At 38.8% G+C, this 26,503-nt stretch overlaps 1 protein-coding gene across 1 annotated transcript in view; it reads left to right on the top strand.

Moving 5' to 3' along the window:
* Window positions 1-26,503, top strand: part of Grip128 (gamma-tubulin complex component 5) — a 334,747-nt gene that overhangs the window by 53,647 nt on the left and 254,597 nt on the right. The window contains exon 4 of the mRNA XM_067152174.2: window positions 20,321-20,580. Within this exon, the coding sequence (XP_067008275.2) occupies window positions 20,321-20,580 (260 nt within the window). The remainder of the gene's footprint in view (window positions 1-20,320; window positions 20,581-26,503) is intronic.

The following is a 26,503-nucleotide window of genomic DNA, read 5'->3' as shown; positions in this document are numbered from 1 at the left end:
TCCACACATTGCACTTGTGTCTAGTGCCTGACAGTGTGCAGCCACTCGGAGCAACTCGGCTAAGTTCCGTTCTGCTTGCAGTGTGCAGCCACTCGGAGCAGCTCGGCTATGTTCGGTCCTGCTTCGTTTGGCATTCTGTCTCACGCATATTTTCACATGAACTGATGCCTACAGCTGGTTTTATAGGTACAGTTTCCTGCTGAAGCGTTGTTGTTTGGTGTTGAGAATTGGTGAGTGATCGTGTATAGAGAGAACTTTGGCATTCTGTCTGGTGCATCTTTTCACATGAACTGGCACCTACAGCTGGTTTTATAGGCACAGTTTCCCGCTGAGGCGTTATTGTGTAGTGTTGAGAATTATTGATGAGTGAAGTACAATATATAGAGAGAACGATCTAGAGTCTTCTAATTATTAACTGGAGGTGACAAACCAGTTTCGCAGCATTCTTAGAATGGAGAAATTCAGGTGTGATGTGTGCAGTAAGGATTTTAATTATAGGAAAAACGTAAACAATCACGTTAGATCGAAACATTTGAATTCCTCTCCCGAGTTTGTGTGATTTGTGCTCCTTTAGTACGAATAATAAATTCACTTTCATTCGCCATAAAAATTTAAAGCATAGGAACCAGATTTCTGAAACTCATTCGAAAGTGAAATTCCCCCTTTGTGTAGAAGATCGTGGAACTAGAGATGAAATTGTTCAACTTTTTATCAGTGATCATGACATTCCAGTTAAGACTGAACTTTTAGAATTTTCAAACGAACAAGAGTTCAAGACGGGAAAATCGAAGTAGAAAAGGATGTTTTGTGAGATTTTGTTACATGGCGGTCAAATTACATTCGAAGATTGATGGCTCAGTGAAATGTTCCTATCGATGCCACAGAGACAATAATTTGAAATGTAAAGGAAATGAACTGCGCCATCAAAAAATGCTTGGTAGCAATAAAATAAATGGACACTATCCAGCTTCAATTGATGTTACATTTCATGTATCAGGAAAAGTATCAGTGTCGTACTGTAAATCTCATGTCGGTCACCAGGGCGAGTTAGGTCAGTTGAGACTCTCTGAATCAGACAGAAAGGAGCTGGCAACAAAAATTGCCATGAAAATTCCATTCGATAATATATTGGATGATATTAGGGATTCTGTCTGCGGTACTGACATAGAGCATGTGCACTTACTCACTAGGAAGGATCTTTTAAACATTGAGCAGCAGTACAATTTAAAGTCTGAAGTTGTACGCCATGGTAACAATTGTACGAGTGTTGAATCGTGGATCCAAGAGATGCAGGAAATCGGTGGTGTAGTTCGTTTCTACAAAGGTCAGGGAATACCTTCTGAAGCAAATCCTGAGCTAAAAGAGGAAGATTTTGTCCTCATTATTATGAATGAAGCGCAGAAAGAAATACTTGAACGTTTTGGAAGGAACATTGTTTGTATTGATGGTACACATGGTCTAAGTACGCTTTCGAACTGACTATCCTCTTAGTGATAGATGATAAATGTCAGGGTTTCCCTTGCGCTTTTATGCTATCAAATAGGTCCGACACAGCAGTATTTGAAATTTTATTTACGATGATTAGAAATGCTCTTCCAGACGCGTTGAACCCTAAAGTGTTCATGTCGGACATGGCTGAAACATTTTATAATGCATTGCTTGCAGTCATGATGCCCCCCAAGTTTGGTTTATTTTGTTCGTGGCATGTAGATCAGGCATGGGGGAAAAACCTCTGCAAAATCAAAGGGCGTGAGAAACAAAAAGTAATAATAATAATAATAACTTAAATGTTTCCACCTTTTCAATACAATATATTCACAAAATTACAAAATTATACGGTACTAGTTTCGACCCATCTAGGGGTCATCATCAGCCGTATTGGAGCAAAGATCATTTGCGGCGAAATCCTAAGACAATATTATTTTAAAGAATAACAAGTGAATTGAGATGTTATGGTAATAGTTAATAATACAAGGAATATACATAATCAGAGGTTTTTAACAAAGAATAAAGTATAAATGGGGTGTTGTAAAAATTATAATCATGGAAATCAGTAAGTTCTTGTATTGAAATGAAATATGGCTTAGGAAGAGGGCTTAAGGTGGGGCTGAAGGGTGCGGGAGAAAGTGTAATTGTCTTGGAAAAGTACTTTTGATTAAATTTAGGATTGAGTTTAGGTTGGCTGCATTATTGTTTCTGAGGAAAGTGATAAATAGATCGAAGAGTATGTTGGGTTTCTCAGAGATTTCATTGAGATTGTGACTGGCATTAAAGTATTGGTCTAGGTGTATGTAGTAATTTTCCATTATGTTCAGTAAAGGGCCCTTGTTTGCTAATACGAGGATGTCCATGTCTTGTTCAATATTGGTGAAATTATGGTTATAATCTTGCATGTGTTGGCCGATGGCTGAAAACTTGTTGTATTTTATTGCGTTAGTGTGCTCGTGGTATCTGATAATGAAGTTTCTCCCGGTTTGCCCGATGTAGGTTTTTTTACAGGTGGTACATTTGATCCTATAAACTCCTGATTTTAAAAAACTGCTGGTCTTGTTGATGTGTGAAGTATTGTATAAAACATTCATGTTCTTATTGTTGGTTTTGAAGGCTATTTTAACGCCTTGTTTCTTAAAGATGTTGGTTAACTTGTAGATATCATTGTTGAACGTGAAGGTGGAAAATGTTAGAGGTTTGGTTATTTCTTTTTTGAGGGTAGTTTTTGGGCGATGTTTGTGTTTATTGATTATCCTTTCTATAAAATGATTGCTGAAGCCGTTGAATTTTGCGATTCCGCGGATTGTGTTGAGTTCGTTTTTTAGATCTTTATTGGACATAGGTATGCTGAAGGCTCGGTGAACTAGGCTGTTGTATGTGGCTCGTTTGTGGGACTGGGGGTGCACTGAATCTTGGCGAATGGTGGAGGCTGTTTGAGTGGGTTTTCTGAAAATGTTATAACTGAAAGAATCTGAGTTTCTAGTGATGGTTAAATCTAGAAAGTTGATTTTTTGATTTGATTCGGATTCTAGTGTGAATTTGATATGAGGATCAATATTGTTGAGTCTTAAGAGGGTGGTGGGTGCGTTAATTGATTTCTCATTCATGATTACAAAGACATCGTTGACATATCTGGCCCAAAAGAGAATGTTTTCGAATTCGTTGTCAATTTTGGTGTATTCGAGGAAGTCCAGGTATATTTCTGCTAAGATACCTGAGGCCGGTGACCCCATTGCCAAACCATTTTGTTGATATATGACATTGTCAAAAGTGAAGAAGTTATTGTTGATGATAAGTTTTAATATTGTGATAAAGTCTTGTATCTCTAGTTTGCTTAAGTGGCTGTTTTTGTTTAAATTGTTTATAATTATCGGAATTAATTTTGATACTTGTATGCTTGGGTACATGTTTACAATATCGAAAGAGTGGATGGAGTGATCCGGTTGCAAATTGAACTTGTTTAGTTTTTCTACTAGCTCAAATCAAAAAATCAACTTTCTAGATTTAACCATCACTAGAAACTCAGATTCTTTCAGTTATAAAATTTTCAGAAAACCCACTCAAACAGCCTCCACCATTCGCCAAGATTCAGTGCACCCCCAGTCCCACAAACGAGCCACATACAACAGCCTAGTTCACCGAGCCTTCAGCATACCTATGTCCAATAAAGATCTAAAAAACGAACTCAACACAATCCGCGGAATCGCAAAATTCAACGGCTTCAGCAATCATTTTATAGAAAGGATAATCAATAAACACAAACATCGCCCAAAAACTACCCTCAAAAAAGAAATAACCAAACCTCTAACATTTTCCACCTTCACGTTCAACAATGATATCTACAAGTTAACCAACATCTTTAAGAAACAAGGCGTTAAAATAGCCTTCAAAACCAACAATAAGAACATGAATGTTTTATACAATACTTCACACATCAACAAGACCAGCAGTTTTTTAAAATCAGGAGTTTATAGGATCAAATGTACCACCTGTAAAAAAACCTACATCGGGCAAACCGGGAGAAACTTCATTATCAGATACCACGAGCACACTAACGCAATAAAATACAACAAGTTTTCAGCCATCGGCCAACACATGCAAGATTATAACCATAATTTCACCAATATTGAACAAGACATGGACATCCTCGTATTAGCAAACAAGGGCCCTTTACTGAACATAATGGAAAATTACTACATACACCTAGACCAATACTTTAATGCCAGTCACAATCTCAATGAAATCTCTGAGAAACCCAACATACTCTTCGATCTATTTATCACTTTCCTCAGAAACAATAATGCAGCCAACCTAAACTCAATCCTAAATTTAATCAAAAGTACTTTTCCAAGACAATTACACTTTCTCCCGCACCCTTCAGCCCCACCTTAAGCCCTCTTCCTAAGCCATATTTCATTTCAATACAAGAACTTACTGATTTCCATGATTATAATTTTTACAACACCCCATTTATACTTTATTCTTTGTTAAAAACCTCTGATTATGTATATTCCTTGTATTATTAACTATTACCATAACATCTCAATTCACTTGTTATTCTTTAAAATAATATTGTCTTAGGATTTCGCCACAAATGATCTTTGCTCCAATACGGCTGATGATGACCCCTAGATGGGTCGAAACTAGTACCGTATAATTTTGTAATTTTGTGAATATATTGTATTGAAAAGGTGGAAACATTTAAGTTATTATTATTATTATTATATATTGTTCAATACGGACCAAAAACATGAAATTCATAACCATCAACGTGAGAAACAAGTCGAGATCTACAAAGAGCTTAGAGTACTACTGGAGGAAAGAGACGAAGTCGCCTTTTCTAGGATGCTTGTCAACTTTACAGCTGACCTGAAAGGTGATCCCGACACCAAGGAATTTGGCGAGTACTTTGAGGCTAACTACGAACGGACGGTGACTAATTGCGCTTATTGTCATCGCCTCCATGCAGGGCTCAACACTAATATGCACCTAGAGCTACTATTTGAAGGTGCGCTAGCAGAACAGCCTAATGACTTCACCCGAGCGTAGCCGAGTGGCTGCACATTGTCAGGTGCTAGACACAAGTACAAATTGCTGCTTGTGTATGTGGGTACCTGGATGATGTCGCAGTTGAGCGCATGGTGTGGCCTGCTTCTAGTCCCGACCTAAACCCGATAGAAGATGTATGGGATATGCCTGGGAGACGTGCTGCGCTCCAGGCAAAATAGGAGCTCATACCACAAGAGAACATTTGAAATTGAATCCTAAGCATGCCTGAATCACAGCTGTTGTTGAAGATTATGACCATGTACAAATTAGAGAATTTTACTGTTGTATGTTGACAGTTGATATAGATAATGACGAAACAGTTGACAGTAGATTATTATATTGTATGTTCACGAGACGTAATAAAAAATCACGATCAGCTAGTTTTGTAATAAACACGCTTACAATTAACATCCGTAAAATATATCATGGTGCCGAAACCCCGGGAACACGGAATACAGGAGAAAATAACATACAGCAATCTTTAATCTTGTGTAATACGTAATAAGGTGTTGATTGAAAAACTTGTGAAACTGTACCTATCGGCCCCTTCGTCAACATACGTTTCACCACGACAAGGGAACAGATAAGTACTTACACGGCATTAATACTATTTTGAATGTTGTTAGAGCACTAAAAACTTGTTTTTATACACGCTTGAGTGCTCCTTGATTTTCAATCATCTCAAAATACTATATTTGATTGCAATATATTTTAGCCACCATGTTGTTGTCATATAACCTGCAAAGTGGTCATAATCTCTAGGAGACTCTAACAATGACAGGGTGACAACTAGCGCTATCTCCTGAGCATTTCTGTAACTACAAAAGAAAACACATTGTCAGACCATCGCCCTCTACTATGACTGCTAATACGCCTTCTCATTCGCCCGGTCACACATGTAAACGAGCGAACACGGCGTAGTTACCAGTTCAGGCGCTTGGAGCGCTGAGAAGCTGGCATTGGTCTGCTTGACGAGACACGCTCTATAATCATTGCTAGTAGTGTTGGTGTAATTTGAGCCTGTGTTTACCTTATTTAGCTTGCTTCTTTTTCGTGAACCGTTTTAATGTTTATGTGCATAATATTGTTTACTGCCGTGTGCCTTAATGTAAGATGAAAAGCAGATCGGGAAGTGGGATTTCGTTTCATGAATTTCCTCTCAATGAGCAACAACGTCATAAATGGCTAAATGTTATTTCAAGAACCTTTCTCGCCGAATTTCAATTCAAGATCATCGAAACTATACGTTTGCCACACCGAATAAATCCACACTTTCACGCTACGTAGGAGATATGAACTGCGAGACTGGAATAACACTCTTAGTGAAGGAGCGCCTCTTAGCAGAAAGTCTGTGCCTAAATGAAGCAGAGAGATTGTGACTGTTGGTAGTCCATCGAACACCAGATGTTATATGACAAGAAACTCGACACCTTCTTTCAACAGAAAGATGCTTCATTCCACGATGAGCGAATAAAAACTACTCAAGATGACTGTCATGCAAGCGAAAATAGGAATCGAATTACCCTAGTCAATAACCTTTTCTGTTTTATAATTTCTGCTGTGACTGCAAAATAAAGGTTACAGCAGTATTTTTCTTCTTTAAGAAGCTTTTAGGTACAGAGCTACATACGTTAACACTCAAAACAATAAAGGAAGTCGAAGCTTGCGGGTTTTTTGTGTTGCGCACTGTGAGTGACAATCATAAGACTAATGTTAGCAGGATAAGAAGAATGTGTTCTTCAAAACACATTAAGCCGAATATCTGTCGTCCTGTTGATAGTGAAATGCCTCTTCTTGCTTTTGACAAATGGCACATTCTAAAAAGTAAGAAATTCTTTACTAAAAATATCTATTAGCTGCAGTCGCTTAAGTGCGGTCAGTATCCAGTATTCGGGAGACAGCAGGTTCGAACCCCACTGTCGGCAGCCCTGAAGATGTTTTTCCGTGGTTTCCCATTTTCACACCAGGCAAATGCTGGGGCTGTACCTTAATTAAGGCCACGGCCGCTTCCTTCCCACTTCTAGCCCTTTCCTGTCCCGTCGACGCCATAAGACCTATCTGTATCGGTGCGACGTAAAGCAACTAGCAAAAAATATATATATATATATATATATATATATTTGATTGTTCCAGGGATATAAATGGTGATTCTATCAAGAAACTGTATCAGATGCAATCAAATGAAACTGTGAAACCGGTTCATTTTTTTTACATGCAAAAACATCGGGCCGTCTAAGCTTAAGAAAATGAATGTGCGGCCTGCGAGAGATAATTTCGCGACTGAAGTAATAACAGCCCTAGAATATTTAAAAGACCATTCGTATACAGATATGCACGATTTTTAATGCAGGTACCACTGTCAAATACAAGTTATAGATAAAAAAATTGATTCGACATACGTGTCAGTAGCACAAATGTAGCAACATTGCAGTCGGACAAGATGCTTGATTCTTTTGGCAAGAGCAAAGTGTGCAACAGTGCTAATGGACTTGATTTATAAAAGAGGTTAAAACAGCAGGCTGCAGTGTCCATCTGATTTGCCACTGTGGATTTTGAAATTTATGAATGATTTTGTATTGAAAGCACAACCATTTGTTCATAAAAATCCTGTTGCGTCTATGAGTGACTATTTAGTGTCTGTGTTGCGTGATTTTCCTCACGTCAGTTGTCCTGAAATCGGACATTCATAGTTATTGAGTGAAGTTATTTGCGAGTGTGCTATTCGTGTATTCTTAAATAATATTTTTTTTTAGTCATCTCCGTACACTATTCGTGTACACTATTCCACTATTCGTAACCTCGGCACTTGATGGGGTAGAGTGGTTAGCTCTACGCCCGGCCACCTTTGCCCCCAGGAATTAACCTGGTACTCATTTTTGGTGTAGGCTGAGTGAACCTCAGGGCCATATGCACCTCCGGAAGTGGAAATCTCATTTCTTAAATGTTACGACTTTCTGACGGGGATTCGAACCCACGTTCTTCCGGGCGAACTGAGTACGCCTTTACCACCTTGGCCAGGCAGCCCTTCTCAAATAACATAGCCACATAAATAACAGAGATCTTTGAAAAATTTGAACGCGAGAACGCGAAACACTTAAACAGGAAAGCGTGTAAAATTATTTATTTTCTACAGCATTTACTATCTACCGTTAACCCGCCAGTACTCGCGGGTGAGCGCTGCGCTCACTTTAATTTTTAACAGCTTGTAACTCTAACCTAGTGGAAATTGGCAAGCAAAGCTCTCGTCTACCTTCCTTTCTGAGTATCCCCTTTGACGTATACAGGAAACCGGAAACGTGAGTGCTTCCCAGACGCAATGATTTCAATTTTGGCGCAGGCGTGAACGGAAGTGAGCGCAGCGCTCACCCGCGAGGATCCGTGTAACTTTTCGTGCATGTGCGAAGTAGTGCGAGTCTGAGGGCCGAGTGATGTTTTATTAACATATTGACTATGGAACGTGAAGAACACATTCGGAAATGGTTGTTAGAGGAATCTGAGGATGAAATTTCAGGCTCTCCTCTGATAGTAGACAATGATAGTGAAGATTCGGAGGGAGAGATTGAAAACAGTGATCATGACACTTGCACTGAAGCAGCCGCTGACGATTCTGATTTTGATGAGCACATTGGTCCTCATTATGTTGGTAAGGACAATGTCACGGTGTGGAACATTCATCCCCCTCCACACAACAGGCGAAGGAGCAAGAAGAATATTGTCATTTATCCGCCAGGTGTGAAAACACATGCTCAGCACGCAGTGACAGTTCTCCAGTCGTGGGACTTCTTTCCTAACGATGTGATTGCTGAAATAGTGAACTACACAAACGTTCGTTTGCGGAAGTTCAGACAAAATTATACTCGTGAGCGTGACGTATTGGACACAAATGTGAACGAAATAAAGGCTCTGATTGGTTTGTTGTACTTAGCGGGAGTTCTGAAATCATCACATCAAAATATTCGAGACTTATGGGCAACTGATATGACAGCACCAGAGTATTTTCACCTGGTAATGAGTTACAATAGATTTTATTTAATAATAATGTTTTAATGCAGCCACTGGCCATAAAACAAGAATACAATCATATATATACATCCAATACCTGCTTAGTTCGGGCGGAAATCACTATCACTATCAGGCTTTCACAAATTCACTAATTGAGCACTTTCTCTCGGAGCATTCATGTATATGATATCGCCCGCAGATTTGACCACAGAGCTTGCACACACACTGATCACTTGGGTCATGGAATTTCTTCTCTGAGCACAACTTAAAATGGAAACCATGGACCGCCATTCTTGTAGCGATGTGGCGCAGCTGGTAATTTGTGCCCATCCACCTTCTGTCCATCATGGCTTCGGTAGTGTAGAAGGAATCCCAAATTTCCATTTTCTTGGCTTTCAGATCTTGTAGAAGTTTCTCGTATGCCACAATAACTGGCAGTATCAGCTCGTTCCGAAGGTCCTCTATCAGGTACGTTTCCCTCGTTAGCTCATATACCAACCGCGATCGGGTTGACTTTGATACTCCCAGGACCCTTTTGAGGTAGCGAGCTTTGATTTTCTCCAGTTCCTCCAGTTGTTTATAAGTAAGGTACTCTCCTATGAGTTCGAGACCATATGTCAGCACCAGTATTACCTTTGCCTTAAATAGCTGCATAGCTGTCTCTACTGCAATAAGGGTAATATTCCCTATGTCGTTCATTGCTCTGATCGCAGCAACCATCCTGGATCTGATGTGTATTTGGAAGCAATGCCCACTTGTTTGCAGAGTTAGCCCTAGATATTTGAAATGATTTACTCTTCTTAGACGCGATCCTCTACACATTATTTGGTCAGCCTCCGCGAATTTACCGCCCTTCCTGAAAATCATCATTTCTGTTTTGTCCTCGTTTATCCAGATTTCATTTTCTTCTGCCCATTCCACGAGTAGGTCCATAGCTCGTTGCAGTTCATCGATGTTCTCTGAAGCGATCGCCATGTCATCCGCGTAGATATACATTTCCGCATTGGTACTTTCTTTTATCTTTACCCCTACATCGCATGTGAAGGCGTTAAACAAGATTGGACTCAGTGGATCTCCTTGGAGGACCCCTATTTTCTGTGGTATCCACTCTGATACGCCTATCCCATCGTCCATTTGCACATAATTTTCCACTAGTATATTTGATATAAGCGTCGTCATATTAGATCTTCCGGTCAATTTCTCCAGCTTCTTGACTAGGATCTCCCTGTTCACTAAATCGAAAGCCTTCGAGTAGTCTACAAATATCACGTAGAGTTTTCCTCCTGGTGTTTCCAACGTAGATTTGATGTGTCCTAGCAGATTTTCCATAGCCATGATAGTGGACCTTCCTTTTCTGAACCCGAACTGTTCGTCGGGTAGCAATGGATCTATCATTCCCTCTATTCGCTTGGTCAGGACTCTTGTTAGCAATTTTAGGCCTGTGGACTCTAAGGCTACTCCTCTGTAGGAGTTAGGGTCGTCTGTGTCTCCTTTACCTTTGTATAAAGGCTTTATTGTGGATTTCTTCCATTGTGTTGGTATTCTGCCTAGTTCTAGACACTTATTAAGCAGTGCAGTCCATTTAGATATAGTTTCTGTCACTGTCTTTTGGATATGCTCATTCCTAATACCATCTGTACCTGGAGCCCTGTTGTGCTTAGCTTTACTGATGGCCCAACTTACTTCTTCTGTTGTCAAAGGCTGGGGCTCATGACGACCTCTGACTGTCTGAACTGAGGCCTGGTTTCCTTCGAGCAGATGACCTTGCGCAGATGCTCCTCCCAAGTTTCCCTGAGGTTTGATGATATTCGCATTAGGCAGCAAAGGAAAGCTCTGGATAAGTTGGCGCCAATCAGAGAAATATTTCATGGTTTTGTTCAGCGATGTGAAGATAATTACAGTGTCGGGGAATACGTCACACTAGACGAAATGCTGGAAGCATTTCGTGGCAGGTGCAGCTTCAGGCAGTACATTCCAAACAAACCATCCAAACACGGAATCAAAATTTTTGCCTTGGTTTGTTCTCGGATGTTTTATACTGTAAAGATGGAGATATATGCGGGAAGACAGCCTGAAGGTCCCTTTGTATTAGACAGTAGTCCTAGTAGTGTCGTCAGAAGAATGGTTCAGCCAATAGAAAACACCGGCAGGAACGTGACTGTCGACAATTGGTTTTCTTCCGTTGGGATTGTGAATGAGCTTGTACGGGAGAAGAATCTAACAATGGTCGGAACACTGAAAAAAAATAAGCGGGAGATTCCGCCAGAACTAGTCAACACTAGATCCAGGCCAGTAAATAGCAGCATTTTTGCTTTTGGGGAGCATTGCATGCTGATTTCGTATGTGCCTAAAAAGAATAGAAACGTAATTCTCATATCAAGTATGCAAGAATTTCCAGTAATTGATGAAACAACAGGGGACCTTATGAAACCAGAAGGACTTACGTTTTATAATTTGACGAAAGGAGGGGTCGATGTTGTTGATGAAATGAAGTCTTTGTACTCTGTATCTAGAGTGTGCTGCAGATGGCCTCTAAGAATATTTTTCACAATGTTGGATATTGCCGGTATCAACAGCCAGATTATTTATCGTTCGAACACATCTGAAGAGTTACCCCGGAGGAAGTACCTGAAAACACTCGCCCTGGACCTTACAAAATTCCATCTTGAAGAAAGAGTTGCAAAATCTGGAATTCACTCAGATCTGCGTCTGAAAATTCTGAAAGTTCTGGGGAAAAAGCCCGATCCTCCACGAGAGACATCGTCGGGAAGGCAAAAGTGTGCATACTGTCCAAGAAAGAACAACAGGAAAACAGCAGCCAGATGTGTGAAATGCAGTGCACCAATTTGCGGAGACCACATAGTAACTGTTTGTGAACCATGCCATTTTCCACATCCAGATCAAAGATACTTGGAAACGGAATAAAGGTGACAGCAGTGTTGAGTATATTGAAACATGTGTTCCACAAGAAGATGTACTGTTGCCTAATTTACGAACAGGTTCAACAGTGACAGTTCTATCAGCAGAAACATTGATTTATTGACGTTTGTTCGGCTTTTATTGTTTTATTTTTTATTTTGTTTGTGCAGAACATGGTTATATGTCACGCTACTATCCATATTTCAATAAATTAATACATTCTAACCTGAATAAAGTGAGCGAACCCCAATTCCAGTAAGATTAACCTAAATATCTATGAATCATGCATTCAAACCTATATTAAGTGAGTTAAACCCAAGCATGTATACTATTATTTCAAAACTGCAATTATAGTGAATAAATCTCCTTCTCTGAATGAACGTTGGCAAAAGAAATCGTTAGGAAAACGAACGTACACGAGGTGAGCGCCGCGCTCACCCGCGAGTAACGGCGTTATACATGCGGCCGCGAGTACTGTCGGGTTAACGTTATTTTGTACGTTTTTTCCGCTGCGGAGGGGTATATTCTTCACTGAATTTCTTTATTAAGGTGTAAGGTGTGATTTGAATATGTTGATTGAGTGATTGGCTATATATTTGAAGAGAAATATGCAAAACACTTAACGTGTGCTGTAATGAGCAATTGTGTTTCAATGCCAGCGAACCAGCGCTCGGTGGTGAAAATGGGAACTAGACCCGTATCGCTCATATTGCTGTTTTGGGAAGGCGTATTATCGTAGTCATAGGTAGAGGGCGATGGTCAGACACGTCACGAGAAAATTCACGGAACATTATTACACTAACCGACTAACAAGAAAGAATGTCTCAGTCCTCGCTTGACAAGCTGAAAAGGAAACACATTACTCACCGTTCCAACGTTACACGTTTTACTAAACAGATAAATGATTTCAGCGATACTGCGGCGCTGGACGATGTAGAACACTGCTTGGAACGCCTTAAAGACACTTTTGAGAGCTTAATCGTTCTAGATGATGCTATACACGATCTGATTGAGAACGACGACTATGACGGGGATATACAAGTCTGTGAAAATTACATAGACAGTGCTAAACGTGCAATGCGGAAGGCTAATAAACTTATAAAGGCAAAGAATTCACAAGACGCACATGCTTGCTCAGCTACTACTACGTCACCCATAGCTACTTCCGAAGTTAAGCTTCCTATTATTAGAATAGAGACCTTTTCAGGAGACATAGAATCATGGCCACGGTTCTGGGAGCAATTTCAGGCTTCGGTGGACAAGAACTCAGCGGTATCGGGGATAAACAAACATGTATTCCTTGGAGGATATCTCGACGGTGAACCCATATATCTGGTGGATGGAATATCAGTAACGGCTGATACTTACGAACAGGTGAGGAGTCCCGTTATGGGGATAAAAACAGAATTATTCAATCCCACCTGGATTTTTTGGAGCATCTGCAACCTGCACATTCCGACAGTCCTGAGATTCTCAATGCCACGTATATTGAGTGCCACCGACGGATTCAAGCGCTGACAACACTAGGTGAAGATGTAGACGTCTATGGAAAACTGTTAGCCCCTAAAATTCTTCGCGCATTTCCTGACGATCTTTGTCGCCGATGGCTACTTAACGCCAAGAGGTTGGAAATACCAGAAAGCAGTATCTCACGTCTAATGCAGTTTTTGAACGAGGAGGTGGAGTGTGCTTTGACTACGCAGAAGATACGTTGCGACCGGCCATTTTCGACTACTTATTCTCCGACGGCAGCGGCTCTGCATGTTAACACCAGACCTAACAAGCCGAAGAGAAAGAATATCAAACAAGTCACAGAACTGTATTGCGTTTTTTGTGAGAATCGAGGTCACTGGGGTCAAGATTGTCAAACAATAACGAACAACCAGGAGAGAACTGAAAAACTGAAGAAAGCGAACAGATGCTTCCTTTGTCTTAGACGAGGCCATCACTCTAAAGACTGTGCGAAGAAGAATAAGGTATCATGCTCCATATGCAAGAAGACACACCACATGTCAATTTGTGGAGGAGATGAGAGAGATGCTGTAGCAGTGGGCAAGATAGATGTAAACACGCCCTCCAACTTCACGTATCTTCAAACTGCTCGGGTTTGGATAACTGGCCCAACTGGACTGACCAAACTTACACGGTGTATTTTAGATGCTGGAAGTCAGTCCAGTTTGATCGAAACAAGCCTCGTGGATCAGCTCAAGCTTACTGTTGTTGAAAAAAGGAAACTGTCTGTTTCGGCATTTGAGTGTGATCGACACACGGTTACAATTACATAAAATCAGCTTCATGGTCCGTATCACACTTCAATAGATTCACAATTAAGTATTTATTTATTTTCCACCTAGTCGATACAATGATTGCTTAAGGCAATTTTTAATGGTCAAAAGTGGTACATGTTTCGTATATTATCAACATCTTCAGCCACATAACACTGTTTAGATGAAAAATATATAAAATTGCCAAAGTAATGCTTTAGAGGACACTTCCTCTACACGGTTACAACACGTAGGGTTGTCCAGTTTAACATCAGTGGCGTGTGGTCGAAAACTAATATGATAACAGCTTTCGAGAGCGAAAACAAGTATTCCCCGCATCCTGCTGTTCCACATGATGTCTATTCTTTATCATGCGCCCAAACGTTACAATTAGCAGACCCCAAGGACAATGAAAGCGACCTCCCTATTGAACTTCTCATAGGTGGTGATCACTACTGGAAGGTGATCCGAGATGGCCAACCAATACGCCTTTCTGAGTCCATAGTACTTCTCCCGTCTAACTTGGGTTGGGTTCTTAACGGAAACAAGCCAGGAATCACAGTCCATCATGTCGCTATAAATCATGTTCACACAAGTCAAGAATTTGAACCTAAAGACGACAGCATGCGACAATTCTGGGATTTAGAGACCATGGGAATAAGAGAGCAGCAAGGTAGAACACTTTCTAGGAAGGACGCTACCATTCTTCAACAGTTTCACGATTCGTTTCGTATGAAAGAGGGGCGGAGAGTAGTGTCTCTACCCAGAAAACAGGAAGTTATCTTGCCATCAAACCGCGTCAACGCCAAGAATCGCTTTAGATCACTTGAAAGGAAACTTCACGACAATGCTGAGTTTCGAGAAATGTACTGTTCACAAATGATTGACTATATTGAGAAAGGTCATGTTGAAATGACTGCTGCAGAAGATAATCTAAGCGATGTTTTCTACCTTCCACACCACGCTGTCAAGAAAGAGAGGAATGGAGCAATCAAATGGAGGATTGTTTTCGACGCTTCGTCACACGAGAAGAGACTTGCCATCTCTTAACGACGCTCTGGAAGCAGGACCAAACCTCCTTCCTGAAATTATGTCAACGCTAATCCGCTTTCGTACATATCGAAAAGCAATAGTCGGGGATGGAACTCAAGCTTTTTTGCAACTGTGCCTAGATGAAAAGGACAGAGACTTAACCAGATTTTTCTGGTATCACGTCCAGAAGGGGGAAGATGATAACTGGCAAACAGCAGATAAAATTATCACGTACAGGTTCATGCGGCTACCGTTTGGTCTTACGTGCAGTCCTTTCCTTCTATCTGCGACTCTACGTGAACTGGCTTCAAGGTGCAGTAACACATACCCCACAGCAGCAGAACTCTTAGATCAGAGCACATTTATGGACGACTTCGTTGCTGGTGCTGACGACGACAATGGGGTCATAAGCTTATATTACGAAGTAAGCTCCATGCTCAGGCACATACGACTACCAATGGATAAATGGGCAACGAACTCAGAAACACTTAAGAGCGTATGGCAGTCTGAGAGACGAGATATCAAACAAGAAACTGGAGTATTAGGTATCAGGTGGAACATAGAATTGGACTGTATCCTTTTCGATCATCAAGAAACTACTGAAAAGCTAGCTCACAATCCTACCACGAAACGTCAGCTCTTACAAGGAACAGCAAGATTTTACGATCCACTGGGGTTATTCTCACCCGTCTCAATTGTTGGAAAGTTAATCTTCCAAGATACTTGGTGTCGAGGCATAGAGTGGGATGAGTTTCTTCCACAGGATATAGCCTTAAAATGGCAACTTTGGATCTCTAGCATCAAACAGCTGTCACTTATAAACGTCCTGAGGTGGATTGGAATGTGTAAACAGATGCCAAATGCTACGCATGTCCATGTGTTTTGTGACGCTTGTGAGAGAGCATATGGAGCCGCATTGTACACTAGAACGGTAACAGACGATAATATATCAATACACTTGGCCTGCAGTAATAGCAGATTGTCTCCAGTTAAAAGAATTACACTCCCACGACTAGAACTTCTGGCTACTTTGATAGGTTCCCGCCTCTTGAAATATTTTTGCCGGTCAACAGGATTTGACAGCACGCGAGCTACACTATGGTCGGACTCTATGGTGGCCTTTATTATTTATAAGTTTCATATTCCGTATTGATTGGATTCAATGTAATAGACAAGAAAAATGTTCCACCGATCAATACATTTATTGTGAATGAATTATTGCACTAGTACCGGTTTCGACCTATCTTTGCCATCATCAGCTAATACACAAATTTACAGTCATAGGACAAAATTACAAAGATGTTACGTAAGAGCATTCAGATGTCTAATGAAAAATGGAAGTAAAATATATTGCAGTATGTTGCGTTAAAATATCTCTGATTAAAAGTGGTGATGGTTAGAATAAACTAAAACCTATTGATTGAGCATGGACATGAGTACATAAACACATTAAAATATATATGCCACATCATAAGACACTAAAAAATATAGCATATTAAACACATTAAAACATGGTATATTTTAAAAACGTCTATTAAAATTTGAATTCATGTTGCGTTGCATTCATTCTTCAATCCTCTTGTAGTTCTTGTGTTGATTAAGTTGAATATCGAGAATGTTCTATGGCTGCTATACTTTGTATTGGTATGTTATAAGAACTCTTGTCATTAAAATTTGAAAATTGAGTACTGAGCAATTCAACTGTTGATGTAGTCAGGTAAGATTTATATATACAGCAAGATAGGGTTTAATTTTAGAGCAGTTGGTGGTGGCACTTCTCTCGTCTATGCACGTTATATGGTTGTTATCTGTAAAGAAAAGCTAATATGAGTATAGCGTATGTATGAAGGAATGCCTGGATGTATGTGTGAAATGAAAAAAGTACTTACTGTTGTTGCTGTGGAGGTTGTGTACCGATATGTTTGGAGATTTGTTGTGTTCTGCTGCGAGTACGTCTGGGGCTCATGTGAGCTGTGTGGAGGGATGTTGGTGGAGGGGATGGAGGAGTGGCTATTGTGAAGGTAGGGGCGGGGTTAGGTTTGTGATTCGTCGGTTTGTTATGACGTGTGTTTACTAATTTGAGATAATCATTTTTTATTGCAGGAATGACTTTGTCAAAGATGATACTGGTTTTCTCTGTAATGTCGTTAATTTTATGATTGGGGTTAGCGTATTGATCCAAAGAAATATAGAAATCTTTGGTTATAATATAATAGGCGTTTTTAAAATATACCATGTTTTAATGTGTTTATGTTTTAGTGTCTTATGATGTGGCATATATATTTTAATGTGTTTATGTACTCATGTCCATGCTCAATCAATAGGTTTTAGTTTATTCTAACCATCACCACTTTTAATCAGAGATATTTTAACGCAACATACTGCAATATATTTTACTTCCATTTTTCATTAGACATCCAGATGCTCTTACGTAACATCTTTGTAATTTTGTCCTATGACTGTAAATTTGTGTGCTAGCTGATGATGGCCAAGATAGGTCGAAACCAGTACTAGTGCAATAATTCATTCACAATAAATGTATTGATCGGTGGAACATTTTTCTTGTCTATTACACTCTATGGTGGCCCTCGATTGGATACGGAGTGACCCAAATCGCTGGAAGACATTCGTATGCAACCGCGTGACAGAAATTCAAGACTATCTATCGCCGATTCAGTGTCAATATTGTCCCAGTGAAGACAACCCCGCAAACCTTCTGACACGTGGAATGTTAGCGACAGATCTAAATTCCTCTTCATTATGGTGGAATGGACCACAGTGGCTTGCTGAGGCTCCCACTTCTTGGCCACAGGAAATCTCACGTCAGAAAGTATCACTACCCGAATCCAAGGAGGCAAACCCTCAAGTCCTTGTAATCAGTGCCAGTGAATCACTGATAGATATTTTACGATATAGTTCGTATTGGAAGGTAATACATATCACCTGTTGGATTTTACGTTTCGTGGAGGTGACACGGAGAAGAGTGCAGTATGCACGGCATTTGACAACCACAGAATTAGAAGCTGCAAGGCTCTACTGGATACGTCGAGTTCAGGAGGAATGTTTCTGTACAGAGTTTACTGCCCTGACACGAAAGGAACCGGTACCGGCTACATCCAAGATTGCACGATTCCATCCACTTCTAGAAGACAACCTGATTCGACTTGGTGGTAGGCTCCAGTTTGCAGATTTTTCCAAGAATGAGCGAAACCCCCTACTTCTTGATGGCTCTCATCATTTCACTAAATTATTGATAAAAGAAACGCACATAAGACTTCATCACATGGGAGTTCGTGTTGTGTTATCAGAATTACGTCGTGAATTCTGGATTTTGAAGGCTAGGCAAGTAATCAAGAAGGTCATTTACTCATGCCTTCCCTGCAAAATAACACATGCCAAGAGATGTGAACAGATAGAAGCTCCTTTGCCAATGGACCGTGTGAAGTTTCAACGGCCATTCACCGTTTGTGGTGTAGATTTTGCAGGCCCGTTGTTCATGAAGGCTGGAGCTGCAGAGAAGAGATGCTACATCGTGTTGTTTACCTGCGCAACGACAAGAGCCTTTCATATCGAGCTTACAACTGACTTGTCAACCGATAAATTCCTACTTGCCTTTCAGCGCTTCGTAGGAAGACGTGGACTTCCGAACACCATGTATTCAGACAATGCTCAAACGTTTCAAGCCGCCAACAAAGAAATATCCGAACTCCAGGAATTTATTAGAAAATTCAAGAGTACAAACTCACTTGTCACACCACCATGTTACATGGAAATTTATAGTACCAAGAGCCGCATGGTGGGGAGGCTTCTGGGAAAGGATGGTAGGGTCCACTAAGATGTGCCTCAAGAAGATACTCGGACGAGCTCAAGTAGATGAGGAAGGGCTAAATACTATTTTGGTGGGGATCGAGGCCACTCTAAACTCGCGCCCTATTACTGTAGATGACAGTAACTCTGATATCCTGACACCTTCACACTTCCTCATAGGAGAAAGGCTGATATCTCTTCCAAGTACACCAGATACTTCCATCTATCAAGATTTGACTAAGGTGTACAGACAGAGACAAAAGCTAATCTTACACTTTGAGCAAAGATGGAAAAGGGAATACCTCCTTCAATTAAGAAGTTACCACAAAGTGAAGCAGATCAAAAAAAAAAACTACGGATAGGTGATGTAATACTTTTACAAGAGGATCTGAAGCCCAGACTGGCGTGGAAACGAGGCCGAATTTGTGAACTGCACGGAGGACGAGATGACAGAATCCGAACAGTCATTCTTCAGCTCCCGGATCGCTCCATGGTCACAAGACCAGTGCAGCTGGTCGTTCCCTTAGAAATCGACCGACCAGGGTAAGGAGGATGTTGAAGATTATGACCATGTACAAATTAGAGAATTTTACTGTTGTATGTTGACAGTTGATATAGATAATGACAAAACAGTTGACAGTAGATTATTATATTGTATGTTCACGAGGCGTAATAAAAAATCACGATCAGCTAGTTTTGTAATAAACACGCTTTCAATTAACACCCGTAAAATATATCAGCTGTAACTGCGGCTACAGGTGGTAATACCCATTGCTGAGGCAATGGAAATTTGTTGAAAACATGTTTACAAATGGACTGCATACGAAACTGTGCAGAGCTCCAGGTTTTGACACTTTGAAATTAATGTTGTTGGACTGTTGTGATTGTCACAATTATTTTGCTGAAACTTCTCAAATGGGCTAATTAACTTATGATACATTGCCATATTGATGTCATGTCATAATATTTGATTTTTACCATGTTTCAAATGGACCAACATTAAATTTTGTCTGAAACACGTAGAGTTCCGTTTTTTTTGCTGGTGAGTATATTTTCATGAGAGATAATGTCAGGATACATTAAGTGAAGGACCATAAAAGGTAGAGATGAAGCACTGTACTGTACTGTTACTGTTCGGTCAGATTAGAAGAGAGTAGGAGTTGGATAGGAAATGTAAGAAATTAGTGTAGTGCAAGTATTGGTTCATATTTTAAACTTGTTTAATATAATTCATGTTTTGAAATTCTCTTAAAAAGGATATGGATGACTTTTCGGACATACAAGATTCTCCTGAACCAGAGAAGAGAGAACTGTCTGCCATTATGGACTTGCCCTTATGTGATGATAAATCCACTTCGAAATCTGTCTCTCGACAAAGATGTAAGGAGTTCATTTCAAAGGGGTTATATGCTGAGGAATGGCTGAAGGAGAATGTTCAGCATTCGTGGTGGAATGATGATGATTTTAAACACGAATCATCAACAAAGTTTCCGTCTCTTAACATGGCACAGCGGTGGTAAGTTATTTTATGATTGCACGTTATTAAGTTAAATAATCTTCTTTTCTTAGTGTTTGATTGGCTGTTTCCTGTACAAATTTTTCACTGTATATTAAACTTCAGCAAGAAATTTATTTCCTGATAATGCCTGCAATAAATTTTATAATAGTAATAATAATACAATAATAACAACAACAACAACAACAACAATAATGTACCATTTTTAGTATTATTGTGTTATGGGTTGTTATCAATCTTGGTAAAACACACAATAATAGAAACCTTGAACATAATAATATAATGCAGGTTGGTCGAAGTACCAAAAAATCGGAGGTATAGCTCCGCTCAATTTTCACATACAAGTTTGATGAATGGTGTTTCTTTCTATATGATGAGCACACCTGTTCTTTGAATATAAATTTTGAATTCTCCCTAATACACGGTATTGTTTGTAAATGCGATGATTTATAATTAGCTTATTTTCCTACATTGGAAGAAATGACTCTATATTTTCAAATATTGAAGACAACTCTGAGTGGTTCCCTATCTAATATTAGATCTATTAAATGACACGAAATAAGATGAAAACACTCGAACAAGAACACAATTGACAACACAAACGAAAATGCTTGGTCCGGAATTGGAATCCGCATCACACAAAGCATCAACAAGTTCAATAGGACAAAACCCACATTCAAAACATGCCAAAAACTTACCACACGTCAGCAAACAAAACAAAAAATATCTGCTGACAAAACTTTAATATGGCTGTATTTCAAGGAAAACTGTGTGTGACAAAGAAATCCTGGGTTTGCCTTGGGACTCGAACCAATAATCATCTGCACGTCACAAGTATTGGGCCACTGCAAATCAGTTCTGTCTCTGCTTTACACACGGAATACTTTACGACTGTTTATCTTTTAACACACTGCATTCTCATCAACCTCCGCAAGTTTTTGCACTTTCCGTAGACTTAAATCTGAGGACTCAGAATATCTCAAAAAACAAACTGTTTTTTCAATCTTCTTCTTTTTTTTTTTTTTTTTTGCGTTCATTCGATTAAGCTTCACATGACTCCTGCAAAAAAAAAAAAAAAAAGAAAACATATCTGTAGACACGTGACATGGCCAAACATGTGTTTTCCTTGAACCCTGGCTGTAGAACATTCTGCCCGCTGCGAGATGGTCTCTTAAGTAAATCACCACCAAATGGCTGTGATTCATTCGTCTCCACTCCAATTGGCATATCTGGTGATCTAGAGATGATCTGACATTAGTGATGTGGTCAAAGGTGTAGCTCATAATTCACCATGACAGACTATAACACAGTAGAAGTTCGTAATAGCGAGAATTCACAACAGCAAAATATTTACTCGCTATAGCGGATTGTCGTTATGTCTTTTTTTTTTTTTTTTTTTAATGTAAAAGTCGGGGAAAAACCCCATACAGATTAAAATCGGTATGAAATGGCAATCAGTTTGTTCAAAACTTGGGTCTTCCCGGATGATATTCACATTTCAGCTTACTTGTTTGTTATTTTTCAAAATCCGATATTGCGTGAAAGTGTATGTTTAATTTCATTCTGGAACAAATATAGTATTATCACTCCAGAGGCTTCTGTAGAAAATGTTTGTTTTCTTCTTCAGGCGGCATCACCTAACCTAACCATATATGTAGATCATGGAAACATATTTGAAGCGCATATAGGGGAATGATAACCTCCTCGCTATGAATTTACGTGGGAATAGCTTTTCCTAAATTTAACCAGACACGAGAAAATATAAACTAATCTCTGAAATCAGTGAATCACTCTGCCATATCTTGAGGTATATCACATTCTTAGTTAATTTTAGTATATAACATTAAAATGAAGTAATTGTTTGCTTCAGCCTTTATTTCTGACGAGTTATCTGTTATCGGCCACGCTATTTACATGTTTATTACGAAAACGTTCTATCCTCTTGTATTTCAAATTTTCTTTAGAGAACAGCAGTCGATGGGAATTACTAATAATCTCCAACATCGCTTTCTAATCTATTGCAGAGCTATTTAAAATAGTTTTACTTGAGTCCGCCTTGTCAATACACCTTACAATGATATAAAGCTATTTATTTTACAATACATGTTTTGGGAAATCATCCATTCCCTTCATCAGTGATGTCATTTCAAAGAATAAAACAATATAACACTCCTTTATTTTACAATTTAAAGAAGTATTATGTACTAATTCACCATATCAGTGAATAAAGAAAACTAATGAAATATTATGAAAATGATCAATACATAAAATTTTGTTGAACTGAATTAGAATACCTAGATACATTTAAGATCTTCATGTTTTTCTTCTTCTTTTTGTTCCTTAAATAAACTCGATTCAAAATAATTTTTTTGTGCAAGATAAATAAATTTCTATGCTTTCCAAAATGTCTACGATAGAGCTTGCAAGTGTACATAGCGAGAAACGATACCGAATTTGTTTGATGGCATTTTGTGGCAAATGTTTCAGTTTTCTTATTCAGACAACGCCACTTAACCTAACTTAACCATACTGTGAATATGATGAAAACATATTTCAAGTGCCAGTAGGGAAATGATAACCTTCTCGCTATGAATTTATGTGGGAATAGCCTTTCCGAAAGTTAACCAGACACGAGAAAATATAAACTAATCTCTGAAATCAGTGATTCACTCTGCCATACCTTGAGGTGTATCACACTCTTACTTAATTTCAGAGCATAGTATTAAAATTTACCGATCGTTTACTTAGCCTTCATTTCTAACAAGTTGACAACTGTTATAAGAAATAAATTGACAAGAGGGTCCACCTTTTCAATACAATATATCAAGTAAGTGATGTTACATCAGTCCTGGGACTACAGTAGTTTCAGCCACTTAGTGGCCATCTTCAGCCAAATAAAAATTAAACAGATTATGTGATAACTAAAACATACATATAACAGATAAAGACAATGTTGCAGGAATAATTATAACATTAAGTTACATATAATAAGAAAATTTATGGTTGTGATCTTCTTGTCATGATGTCTTTAAGTTCACTTAGGACCTCAGGCAAAGAAATAAATCATCAAAATGATGGCCAGAATTAGGGATGAATTAGGTATGTACATTTTTAAGACCTTTGTGTCTTTACATTGTTTAATTTCTTCGATACATTTGTGTTTGATTTGCTTTAGGCTGATGACAACCTACTGTTAGGTCAAAACTAGTCCCTGAACGTATATGTAATTTAAAACAGTGTACAATTTGTATTGAAAAGGTGGACCTGAATAATATATATTATTTAAATACTATTGTTACTGCTTCACGTGAGACGATCCTGTAACTTCCTTGATAGTAGGAAAGATAGCAGCCTTTGTCTTCCCTGTCACGAATGGTCTTAACTTTCCACTGGAATGTATTTCTCTTATCTCTCTGACTTGAGGAACATGTGTTGGGTTTTAATAAGATATTTGATGAACTCCATGCATCTAGATGCAACATTTTTAATGTACTGAAACATTTTTAAACGTTTCAAATGTATTTTCTACCATCATTTGCCCTCCTTTCATTGCATTTTGAGATTACTTCAGGTAACGATATCATTTAAAAGCCTTTTTCTTTATGTTATCATGGTTGTTGATATCCCTTGTTTACCCCACAGTATGAATGAAACGTGATTCTCTGTGCTTGGTGTGTTTATGTTTATTCTCAATGTAATGTTCCTCAAATTACTACGTGCGTGTATTCTTTTGCATCTACCTCCCATCTACTCTGTATTGCTATTTGTGTCAACGCGAGGCTTCACTTGCTCTGTACGAATCGCAATCTTGATGGTTTTTGATGTGAACGTGGGACTTCCTGATCCCATTGCTAAATTTATGATTATGTATACTGCACCCGTCTACCTCCCGAGTCCCAGACTAGCATTTATCTCAGGGGTGTCAGTTCATTATTTTAAGTCCACGAATATATAAATATAGAGGCATAATAGAACACGGGAATGAACGGAGCAATTAAAATTAAAATGGGGAAAGCTCGATTGTAAACTTGAATTTAAGGACTCCATGATAGGACTAAAAAGTTGCAGTTAACTTTAAAAAGGGTATCATCTAACTACAATAAAAAGATTATGAGAATGGTTTCCTTTGAAATAATTGCCAGAAGGAGCAGTTTATTACGCCATCCGACGTACGAAACTTTGATACATTTGGCAATGATATTTAAATTTCCACACATGTTACATAAATAAATCACTTGCTATACCGCAAGTGGTATCAATATGTTGCTGGGTTGCTTCTGAAAGAAATTACAATTGGAGTATAACTTATGGATCAATTCCATTTGAATCGAACCGTTGTTCAAGGATATAGCTTCCTTCTATCGGGAGCCCGAGCATAACTCATGTTACGGTCGGCTTCTCGATTTAACTAACATGACGTACCCCGGCTATATACATTTTTCCGAGACCGGTACTCGGACTGGGTAATGTTTCTCATGAATTACGAAAAATGGATTACACGGACAGTTCCTATCTTACGATGTCCAGCTGATGCCATACCACTGAATTAGCATTTATATTTTATTTACACATGATCTGAAATGTTACAAAGTAGCCTCAGTAGACTACTGCTACAGATGAGATAACGAGAAGCGGTGGGAAATACCGTGCCGAAGACCTCCCCTCGCATCACAAGCGAAGTAAACAAACACACTAAGTATAACTGTAACTCGTCCCGTGCGGAAACCGTACGATAACGAGGTAACAAATGACTATAATATTTATTTATATTATTCAAACATACGAATAGAGGGATGTTGTCACCAATTAATTAATTCACTATCGTCAGAATATTCATTTATCCACGAAATTATCATCCTTGAAATTATTATTATTATTATTATTATTATTATTATTATTCTTCCTTCGTTATGCCCATTCATAGAGCGCGTTTGAACTTGATAGTTGGTTTGATGGTTTGTGCCTTCTTATCCTCCCAAAATCTCTTCATGAATGCACTGTGTTGCATCTTGCGTTCTGTTATTATTGTTGTTATTATTATTATTATTATTATTATTATTATTATTATTATTATTATTATTATTATTATACTCAACGGTTCCTGGCACTGTCACGTTTGATTAATATCGTCATTATTATGCGGGACGCAAACACAAATGATTTTTACTGTTGTTATTATTATTAGTATATCCCTCTTGTGGTTATTATTATTATTAATGAATAGGTGACTCCAGATTTTATTATTATTAACGTCACTCAAGATGTTATTATTATTATTATTATTATTATTATTATTATTATTATTATTATTATTATTATTAATGAACCGGTCACTTCCGCCAAAAATGCATTAGGATATCGGTCGCAATTACAATTATTTCACTGATCAACCAACGACATCATTACTGTTATTATTATGACAATTATTATTAATCTGACCGCGACGATTTGACATCGTCCTAACATTGATACTATTATTATCGGTTGCATATTCTCATTTAGATTCCCGTTTAACATCTTTATCAATGCTCATTTAATTAAGGCGGTCCAATCCTTTATCTGCAATATTTATTATTGTCACCACGTCATCATGATTGTCATCACTCGTCATTACAATGATTACAATATCCGATCATATATGTGGAACCTGAACTCTCATTATCCTTAGATCCGTAGTATCTCGACGAATAGCGGTGCAGTCTATTTATTTTGTACATGCTGTCATGGGTTCGAATTCTACCCGCTACGTAACTCAGTATTTCTGTGTGACACTGCCCGTACATTTTACACTCATTTCAATATCCTAAGTGTCTCTCGTACGGAATTTATATCCCTTTCTATCTCAATATTCCTTGATTCATTTATTTGTCACAGAATTATCAACTGACTTATTTATTTACTTCTGACATCGTACGACCTTTTA

This window comes from Anabrus simplex, chromosome 8 (genome assembly GCF_040414725.1).
Source record: "Anabrus simplex isolate iqAnaSimp1 chromosome 8, ASM4041472v1, whole genome shotgun sequence".
NCBI classification, from domain to species: Eukaryota; Metazoa; Arthropoda; class Insecta; order Orthoptera; family Tettigoniidae; genus Anabrus; species Anabrus simplex.
This window is presented reverse-complemented; position numbering and strand designations above follow the sequence as displayed.